The 11,195-nt window shown below is 41.0% G+C and overlaps 1 protein-coding gene across 3 annotated transcripts in view; it reads left to right on the top strand.

Annotated features, from left to right (window-relative positions):
* The first annotated feature begins 853 nt into the window (after positions 1–853).
* The window catches only part of map3k21 (mitogen-activated protein kinase kinase kinase 21), a 25,874-nt gene continuing 15,532 nt past the window's right edge, over positions 854–11,195 (top strand). For 2 of the 3 annotated variants that reach the window (XM_032540945.1, XM_032540947.1), the window contains exon 1: positions 854–2,592. In XM_032540945.1, the coding sequence (XP_032396836.1) occupies positions 1,800–2,592 (793 nt within the window). In that variant the 5' untranslated portion in view covers positions 854–1,799. The remainder of the gene's footprint in view (positions 2,593–11,195) is intronic. The other variant, XM_032540946.1, reaches the window with a different exon arrangement.

Genomic DNA, 11,195 nt, shown 5'->3' with positions numbered 1-11,195 from the left:
CCCATTTCTGCTCAAAATTCTTTTTGTAACCAACTTTTTATGACCTCAGCAGCCCAGCTTTTCTTGAAAAGAAGTGATGTTCATAGATTTACTATGGACAAAAGGGTTGAGATGTTACAAGCTTTTATAGAAAATGAAATCAGAAGGACCAGAGGTTGTCGAAAAGTCCTTTAGGGCTCCTGGATATTTGCAACGGCACTGTACCGCCGACCTTGCAGCTCACACCTCTAGATATTTCCTGACGTTTCCCTCCCCACGTTATGCTCCGGGTTTGCTTTCGCGAGCTCCCTGGTTTGCCGATTTTGTCTCGCGTCGCCAATGAGGCTTGGACTATTATTATTATTATTATTACAAGTAGTAGTAGTAGTAGTAGTAGTAGTAGTAGCAGCCTAGTAGGCCTAGAAGATAGGCTATGTTTATGTTTCAGGGCAGTCATCTAGGCTCTATGTGGTCTATATGGAACTGTTGACTTTGTCTAACAGGATGCCTATGACGTAGGCTTATAGCCTATCTTCCTCATGTATTATACATTCAACACATTCGTATTATATTAAGATATTCCTTGTGTGCCTAAATCGCCTACTTGGCTATTCAAAATAGGCCTATCGGTATAGCCTAGGCCTTTAGTTAGGACTATATATTCACTTTAAAATGACTTTCTTGTTCACATGGAGAGGTGTGTGTGTGTGTGTGTTTTCTTATGCGGTCCACTATTTCCATAATTTCCCAGAAGGCGCGCTCTCCTCACACATTCCTATGGTAGCTCCTCCCTCCTCCCCCCGACTGCTGCGGCAGTCACGTGTCATGTACTTCACCAATCAGAGGGCACCCAGCCGGCAGCGAGAGCAGCAGCAGCGTCCCCCAGAAGAATCCACTGCACTGTGCTGGGTCCTACTTCGTCTGGCTACAGCGTCGGAGGGGGGGTTGTTTTGATTAAAGTTAACGGGTTTTTTCATGTTTTTATTACCACATTGTTGCGTTGAAATCCAGGATGTTTGATGTGCTTTCAACCGTCGGCTTTCCTTCACGTCCCCGAAGGAGTAACACACTTGGGAATAACCGATCTTAAAGCTGAGAGTGGCAACTTTTCCAACTGCCTTAACGTTACTAGTCAGTGGACTGACCTATGCTAAGCTAACCCGCTCGCCAATGCAGTTGAAATTGCTGTTAAAAGTCCACAAACGAGCAAGCGAACTTTACATTTCGGGTTTCGGTGACTAGACGAGATTTACTGGCGACTTTCTAAGAGAAACGTGTCGTTTGCCGGCTCACTTTATCTGGTAGGACTGAACGGTGCAGGTGCACCTCTTGCGGCACCTGCGAAAACTTGGTAACTTGCTAACTCTCTAGCTTCATCGCTAGAGAGCTAACTTTAGCTTGTTCGCGTTAGCATTCAACAGAAGCAGAGAGTGTTGTGGGCAAAAAATGTATATCTCATGGCAGAGATAATTTGAGATTAACATGAATTGCTAGTTTCAAACTTTATATTGCTATTTAACCGCTGCCTTTAAAAATATTTCGGCTAGCCGTAGCTAGCAACCTCGCTAGCAAGTTATTGAGGCTCATACACTTTTACCGGAGTGGCGACGTGGAGACAGGGTTGTGGACGCTCTCTCTCTCTCACAGGACTTTGGACACGTTTTGATCCCGCTGTGGGCTGCGCAGGGAATGCCCCTCTGTTCTCATCGGCTAGTCTCGTAGATGTGACAGCATGATGATTTCAAAAAGTTACATTTTACCGTTATAAAGTTTTGTTCTAAAAGCTCTGCACCCTATGGTGTCGCTACGGCCACCGAGAAATGGATGTCTCGCAGGCCGCTTTCCCAAACGGTGAAGGGCGGCCGGGCGGCTGCAGGACAGGGGAGCATGCATGGACAGACTCCCCCACAGCTCGGGCGTGGGCTCACTCTGCTCCACTGTGCCCGAGTCAGTCCCTGTGGACAGCCGCCTATGACTACGAGGCAAGCGGCGAGGATGAGCTCAGCCTCAGACGAGGGGACGTGGTGGAGGTGCTGTCCAAAGACGCAGCAATCTCCGGGGACGAGGGATGGTGGACGGGTAAAATCAACCACCGGGTCGGGATTTTCCCCTCAAACTATGTTACCTACCAGCCCGCTATTTACCGTCTCCCTGCAACTAGTGGGTCTGTGGGGGCTCAAGAGGAAGTCCCAAGCTCGCCCGTCCAGATTCCCTTCAGTGAACTGGTACTAGAGGAGATCATAGGCGTGGGTGGATTTGGCAAAGTTTACCGGGGCACATGGAAAAATCAAGAGTTCGCCGTGAAAGCGGCTCGGCAAGACCCAGACGAGGACATAACAGCCACCGCCGCCAGTGTTAAACAAGAAGCGAAACTTTTCTCCATGCTACAGCACCCCAACATTATTACACTGGAAGGAGTGTGTTTGGAAGAGCCCAACCTGTGCCTGGTCATGGAGTATGCCCGAGGCGGGACACTGAACCGGGCGTTGACCGGAAGGCGCATCCCTCCACACATCCTGGTCAACTGGGCCGTGCAGATTGCACGCGGGATGCTCTACCTACACGAGGAGGCCGTGGTACCCATTATCCATCGTGACCTGAAGTCTAGCAACAGTAAGCAAAAAGTGAAGTGTGTGCTTGTGTGTCTGAGACATATATTTATTAAATAACTTAAGGAGAAAGTCTTCCCGGGGAACCATCCACCTGTTGCTCATGCACCCCATCCTCCTTTTAGTTATTTATAGTTGTGTGTTGGTCGCAGTTCGGTTTGAGTAATTGTGTTAAGTAACTCTATAGCTTCTTCTTAAGCAATTATATGGATAGTGACTGTTTAGAATCATATTAATGACAACAAGGGGCATGTGGAAATATTTACCTAATGCTTATTGGCTATTAGGAAAACCTTTTTGACAATACAACCTAAGTTTAAGTTACTGAAAACTCAGGATTCACATATTTCACAACATCCCTGGTGTAGCGCTGCCCTTTACTCAGGATAGATTTAAGGAGGTGTAAAAGGTCTGTGGCTTTATGAAGTGGTGGGGGATACCATCAAGAGGATGTGAAATAAAGAGTTTGCTCAGCTGGGCTGCCCCCCCTAATCCCCCTCATCCTGTAATACATACACACACCTTCCCAGCCCCCTCTCCAATCCAAGTTGAAATGGTGTTCAAATAAAGTCAGTGATTTACCAAACACATAACCAGACGCACTCGGTCAACACTGTCAGGCCATGTGCTAGAACCAACCAGAGCTAATACCAGAGGTCGCAGTGCAAACATGAGTCAGAGAACCTATCAAGGAATGAAAAGAAAAAAAAAATTCACTTGGTGGTGGTGGGGGGGTTGTATTGCTTATTCATCAGGGAATGTCTGCATAGTTTCCAAAATTGATGCAGGTGTTCATGTTCATAAAATACATTTGATTCACACTTTTGAGTAATTGCAGGTCTTTCTCTTGATAGGGTAATGTAGTGAAACTTGGTTTTGTGCTTTTCCTCCATGGACTGGTAATTGACAACAAGTCAGCAAACTTTAGTTTCCCAGGACTGAATAATAAATGGACAGGACTTCATGAGAAATAGAGTCAGAGTCATATAACCACTTCAACACAGGTGTGTTTGTGTGTAATGTGACTCCAAACACAATTTCTCTTTTTGTGATCAGATACTTGTTAACTTGGGGCCATGTGCAGAGAAGCTCTTGTGTACTATGTCTGTTTATCTCCAGCTGTGAGAGTCAGTGTGTGAATGTAGAGACAAAACATGTGAAATGTACACAGACCCTCCATGATCACCTGATAGACATTTTGATTGGATTGTAAAATTCCTCTGCTTTTCAGATATAGATATGGAGGGTCCCGCATAGATTGACCATGAAAAACAAGTGAAACACACATGCCCACCATTCATAACATTTAGGCCTAAATGCGGCACACATGACCTGTATGACCATATAGTAGTGAAACCATGACAAAAAGTTCCCACTTCTTCAACCCTCACAACTAATCTTACAGTCACTTATATTAACAAGAAAATTGTAAATTGTAAAAATAAAACTTCAGATCTAATACCAATAATATATACAATCTGGAATACAGTATGTTTGCTTAAGAATAAAACTGATTCACTCTCTAAAATGACACTATCACATAATTGAATGTGGACAATCAGTCATTGTGTCCTTCTGATGTTGAGTTTTTTTCAAACAACTTTAAACAAAACTTTGAATGCATTTTATGTGCACATGGTGCCCCTGATGTCAAGTGATGAACAGTGTAGATGAGCCCAACCCTAAAAGTAGTCATATTTAAGATGTCAGATTTGTTTTAATCATAGGGCAGATGGAGAGAGAGGATTTAGCTGCTATTTAGACGGTTTCAGCTAATCAGATGTTTGGTGAACATACACAAACAAATTCCCCCGAACAGGCACAGTGCTGTGAACACAAGTCATTGTGTTTGTCCTGTCACTTCACTGTGACATAGAGACAGCATAAGCTTTAAGTAAATAATTTAAACTAAACTCATGGGAGACCATTCATAATCTGCTTATTGCAGTTCGGGGAAGTGAAACCTGGAAGCTCAACATTTTTACCTGAAAATTGTAATCTAGTGGAATAAATATCAGTTCATCTGAATTCATTCTTGATTTCCCACTGCACCAACAATAAGAGTCTAAAAAAGACATTGAATTCTTACTAATTGCAGGTAGTTGATTGTCCCAGGGTCAGAAGTCTGAACATTTGTATTCAACAAACTGTCTTATCTAAATAAAGGGAGAATGAAAGAAGCTCGATTTGTTTGCGAGAATGTAGTGAGTTCACAAAAGACTCTCTCCTACACACATACGCACCCTGTGGTGTGTTGGGTTGTTTTCCAAGAAAAACCCCGGAATAATGCAGTTTAGAGATGTTATTGCATCTGCTGGTGAGGGTCTGTTGTTTACTTGTCTTGGGGTTGTGTGTGTGTGTCTGTCAGTCTAAAGTATAAAAGAAGTGAGAATTATAAACACGGGGGTAAAAAGAAAATGGGAACATTAAGTAAGTGGTTGTTAATCAGCAATTTGTCACTTTTGAAACAATGAATGAGAAAAATGTCTATTGGTATGCCTGTCTTTTCTATTTTGGTATATATTTTTAAGTTGTTTCACTCCACTATTTTTCCTAAACCAGGACACAGACAGGTACATATGGAAGCACCTTCACTCAACTTCTCGGCCTGCCATTTATCAACTTGCAGTGTACACATGCTCCACGCAAACACACAGCTATTTGATCAATGATTAGCCTGCAAAGTAATATGTTGGAAGTCAGCAAGATTTATCCAATCTCTTTTGTGTTTTTCAACCTAATCTGCAAAATCCCAGCCTGCAGGGAGGAATGTTGCTAATGAGGGATAAAAGCTTAACATACGTTTGCACAATGGACTGGTCAAGCAGCGGTTGCTAGGCTACTGTGGCCAGAAGAATGGCTAGGACTCGGAGGGTCTCAAAGCCCTCGTTTGGTTTTGTTCCGTTCATATTTAATCTCCCAGAGAGCAGCGGTACTCTTTTATTGCCACAAACTGAGGGGGTTTCCCTCCTTACTTTATTTTTCTCCTTACTTACCTTCCTTCCCTTGTTATTTTCTGCTCCCTCTTGCCCCTCATGTTATTTTTCATGTTTACTTTTCAGCCAAGGCAATTTTCAAACTTTATATGTTGGAGTTACTTTTTCTTATTTTATTATGAATCAACAAACTTCCTATTCACTTCAAAACCAATAAAGAATTGAATTTTCTTTTGTCTGTATAGCTGCAGCCTGAAATAACTAGCATTTGCAATTTCTGGAGTGTGACTGAATGTAAGGCAGACGCCAGTGTGCATGATTAGGGTTGGGGGGTCAATGTTTACAACGTTTTGTTAATTTGACAATCTGAGAGAATTATACTTGCAGTCTTCATTGTAATGAAGGAATGTGTTCCCTGAGTACAATAGCATGTCAGTTAGCATGAAATTATATCAAACTCTGGCAATGCAATACATTTATTGTTCATTTGGGTTTTCTGATAAGACTTTTAGGGAATTTATTTGTTTATCCCAATTGTATTCATTACATCCTTTTGACTATTTTTACCATTTTACAACTTTGATGTATACTCTGCCTCAAGCTATGAGTGGAAGTTTTCTTAGCGCAGTAGATAAGAGCCAGAAATCACAGTGAAACCTGGCCCTGAGCCAGCAAGCATAACCCACATTAACTTTTGAGTTTCACATCTTGGTGTGAGCGATAGCATGCTAGGAATGTGTGCTTGAACGCCAATGAAACTGATGGAGTTCAGTTTGGAGCGTGTGAAACAACACTCTCCCATCAGTCTTATAAGCTATTGTTATACTTCATTACGCTGTATCTGTGTTCCCCTCCCTCCTCCCTGTGTTTGTATTCACTGTCAGTTAACGGAAATTAGTGAAGAAAAATTATAAATGGAGAGAACGTGCCAACCATCACGCCATTATAGGACCCTATTTTGATCTAGTTGTTGCAGCATGTGCAGATGCCAAGTGCCACCTGTTACTTCCATCTCTGTATTTGTAGCAGCACACTGCGCACGTTTAATTTAAAATATACAGAAAATAGGTGGGTTTTGTGATGAATCATAGTCTTCTCCACTTATCACATTAATCGTAATAATACAGAAATTGGCTGATGAAAATGGCCCACATGGGAAGTGCATGGGGTTCTCCAAATAGCCTAGCTATATAATATTGTTAAGGAAAGTGACCAATATTCCTATAATAATACTAAGAATAGACAGATGCTGACTGCTGCTGACTGTTCAATACCATTGCTAGCCAATTTGCATGCATCTTCCATTTCATTTTGCCGGCCCTCCTGCTGCTTCACCGTTATGTGAAGGTGTGAAAATACCACTTGATAGACTATAACAGTCTTCTAAATTTGGGTTTCACAGTAAACAACCCTACTTCTCTGGGAAAAGCGTTGCCAAAGACACCTCTTAAATCTTGTTTTTAATTACTGGGTCACAACGAGCTCACCACTGGAGGGAAGAGTTAAGACATGATGTAGGTCAGAAAAAAGTACAAGTAGATAATCATGTTTTTAGTAGTCTTGCTCTACTTCTGCAATAAGTCAAAATCTAAGAGGAAAAGTTACCAAAGCTTGACTAGGTGTTGAAGGGGCAACTTTTCTCAGGCTTCCCACAATTACCCCTGGTGACACACAGACAGTTACTGCCTGTCTTTTCTCTGATGAGAGAATGGGCAGAGGGGAGAGAGGAGGAGTGGAGATGCTTTCACTGTGTTTTTTATGACCTCTCCCTGACTGCACCTATTGTTGCAGGGCAGGGTGAAAAGGAAAAGGGCCCACAGCTGAGAAGAGCTGCCTTCTGAATCAGCCAATCCCCTCTGTAGCTCGCAAGCACATTGATAGATGCTAATACAGCAAAATGTAGTGGCTGTACACCTTTTACATTCATTTCAATTAATTTAATTCAAACTTAACCAGACACAAACTAGAAGAGGAAGAGGACAGACAAAGAGTAAGTGGCCCGGAGAGACATGACCATGATAGATGGATTTAGGCAGCCATTAGCCCTGATCCTTTTCCCATCAACCAGTATGCCTGGAGGCACTCTCATTTCAACCGAGAGAGACGGACCAGTCGAGGAATGTTTAGCAGCCTTGTTTCTGCTTACTACAGGAAGCCCTCTCTTACTATTCTGTTTAGTCTGTTGGCTCAGTTATGAAAATACTGCCACATCAAATTAGGAGGCTGAAATTTGTACAGCAACCATGTTGCATTAGTGCTTAGTTATGCCAATAAATGAAAAAAGCTTCTGAATCATATTGAGATTATGCTTTAACTTGAAATCTCACTAGTAATAGATTGTATACTATTTCAAAGTTTGTTTTTACAGCTGTATCATAAAGGTTTCACACAGCACTGTCTGTTGCTAAGAGATACAAAAAATGTAACTGGCTTTTTTGGTTGTTTGCAAAATCGTTGTTCAGTACTGCTTCAAGACTCGCTGTTGCTCTTTTTGGCTGTGCATTAGGGTTAGGTCAATATGTTGAAATAGTCTTGGCCACTGTCCTCCCAAAAGTAAAAAATAAAAACCTAATTAACAAGGTTCAAAGTGGCCTGTCTTTCAAAACTTGTAAGTATTACTGTATTACTGGTTGGTGGAATTTCAAATGCTGCGGAGAATTAAAACTTGAGGTATTATTGTTTAGAGCAAAGAAATGGCCATGTTTGCCCCCAAGGTTTTCTTTTTTACCTTGAGGGGATGAAGGAAATGGGAAGAAGCGTGGGACCTGCTTTGAAAGCAGCAGCTCTGCCTCTGATCTTCCCCCTGTTCCATCATGGAAGATGGGTCTGCCTGAAGATCCACTGTTGGAAAAATGCATTAAATGGGGGTTGGACTGAGGGTGGGTATGCCTTGGAGGCATATCCATCTCCAATTGCATTGCACTGTTGTATGCTTCAAAACGTTTTCTCTAATCTAAGTAAGAAAATACAGACTGAGAAAAAGTACAGAAAACAACATACGGTTTGAATAATAACCTTTTCAGACATGACAGGTTTATAGGACAGTGATTGCAAAGTATTACAAGGTATTTGTAATTGTAATTCACAATTGAAAAACTCACTGTAAATCTTCATAATGGCTAAGATATGGCCACACACATTGGCCCTCCTAAGTGCATGTGTCTTTTTTCATTTAGTATCTTTCCCCAATATTTGGGTGTTCTACTTTGGTTAAGGAGTACAGATGATTAGCTTTTTGTGAATTGACAAGATAGGTTGCTTTGCCCGTGTAAATGACTCAAGTATACAGGCAAATTTAATTGTCATGAGATGCACATGTAATAAATAATCGGGTTCTATTACACCACCTCCACTTCTTTCACATATCATATCCAAATAAGGCTTAGATTGTCTGTTGGAGCAAAACAGTACGCAAGATAGACTAGTCACAGCCTGATTGTGTGCATTAGCACAGCTGTGAAGGCTTTACATGCTAGCATTACCCATAGCCCGAACACAGGCACTGGATTTATCTTTCTAATACAGGGTGGGGTTTGGCCTGGGGCTTGACTGTTAGGGTTACCCTAAAAAAAGTAAACCAGAGCATAATTTTCTGCTTTTTTAATACAATTTTGAAGCTACAATTCCATGTATTGTCACATAATTGTTTTAATTTGATTGCACTTAAATATTTATTTGTGAATTTTGACACGTGTTGACATAGTTTGGTTATAGAAGTCTGAAACCAGTGAGATGTTTTAAAGAATAATTTAATTTTAATAAAATATTTTCCAGCTTTTCTCTTTAGATCAGGCTTATATTACAAGGCTAGACAAAAACAGAAACCTGATTATGGAGCTTCTCGTTGAAAACCTGCTGAGGTCAACCTTTCTTAGAAAATTAGAATAGGAGGAAGAAGTAATGGGAGGTAGACTTCAAAGATGGCTGGAGGTGGGCCATTAGTGAAGAGGCGGCCATGAGTCCTAACTTAGCTTCTTTCTTCCCAACTTACCTAATTTTCCAGTTTAGTCTCTCCTTTACAAAGAAAATACAGTGATATTATGATTAGTTAAATAAATCTGGTCCAATTTTATGGTATTTACAACAATTTGATTTCTATAGCTCAATACATGCATAAAATAAAAGTGTTTTGTACCAAGGATTTTTTTCTCGTCCTTGGGCCTTTTATAAACAATAATTGATTGAGAAATAATTGGTATGTTAATCAATAATGTAAATAGTTGTTAGCCCCAAATGCTTATTTTTATTGAATTGTCTATTTTATTTATTGAGAAATTTTTTCATTTGAAATGCATTTAATTCACAGTTTATTCTTTGTAAGAAAGTACAGAGCTGAAAACAATAAATAGTGTCTAGAGTTCCGTGGACTGCACTGCATGCCTGGATAGATTTATACAGTGGATGATGATGTGTGACACTTTTTAAATCATATGAGACAGGATAACCAGCAGTGACTATGCAGTGTTATTAGCTTGGCTGCTAATATACTGCAGTAGCCAAACAAAATAGCTGGCTGTGGTTTCAAGGTGTTTTTGTAGCATCACGTCAGCATGGAGTCATGTAGAAAGGATTTAGGTCTTTTAACAGAAAGTTCTAGAGGGCTGACACTGAAGTATCAAGGCGCTACAAAGAACGTATTTGGCATGATATTCTATAGTCCAAACTTACAGAGCCTGCTTGGAGGAATCTATGGAATCACTGAGAGAGGACTTGACAACAGGAAGTCGGAGTATATCATTGGTCTAGTGAAACCTGTTTGTAATGGAATTCCTATTGTTGCCGACTGGGTAGAGGATCCCCTCTGTGCCTTAGGCTAGTAATAGCACCAATACCCCTGTTATTAGTGGAGATCCATAGGAATCACACTACAGTTAAAAAAGCTAAAACAGCTTGAAGTCTTTCACTTTCTAAAATGATGTCTTCAATGTGTCTCAAATGCCCAACAACAATCTGTTTTTAATAGGAACTAGTTGTAAGTTCACGGGTTTCCTGTGTTCAACGTTAAGTCATGAAGTGCCATATGTGTATGATGCATAAATGAATACAGACTTGACAAATATAAACTTGTGAGTGAGGATAGCAGAATATCAGAAACATTTTATTTGCAACATTAGTGTTTACACCTCATGTTATAATACATTTTAAACATCATGCTTAGATTTGTAAATATAATCTTGTAGGGTAGGGTCATGTCTTTTTATTCTTTGTTGAGCGCAGGGTTACCCATCTTATTTTAGTCTAGGTGGGAGGGTCACCCAACTTTTTTTAGTCTAGGTGGGAGGGTCACCCAACTTTTATAATCATGAAAACATCAAAATTTCAAAGTGGCTAGTTTGGTTCATATTTTTCTGTGTAGCTCTATGTTGCTCTCTTAGTCTTGGTCACCGCTTGCAGATGAGTCCTTCCCTGTTTAGTCAGCCAGACAATTTGAGCTGTAGCTTTGTAGAGACCTGAATAAATCCCGGCCGCGCATCGTGTTGTAAGACATCTGCTGAAAAAATATTTTATTTATTAGCACGATTGCCATACTGTTTAGTTCAAAAACATCCAAAACACCAACTTACAAAAACATAGCGGACCAGACGTGAGCTTTTATTTTGAAATGTCAAAGCTCGTGGACAGCACCAGCCGGGAGGGCATGAGACGGGAGGTGACCAGGCTGCAGCCATAC

Source organism: Etheostoma spectabile, chromosome 17 (assembly GCF_008692095.1).
Source record: "Etheostoma spectabile isolate EspeVRDwgs_2016 chromosome 17, UIUC_Espe_1.0, whole genome shotgun sequence".
NCBI lineage: Eukaryota > Metazoa > Chordata > Actinopteri > Perciformes > Percidae > Etheostoma > Etheostoma spectabile.
This window is presented reverse-complemented; position numbering and strand designations above follow the sequence as displayed.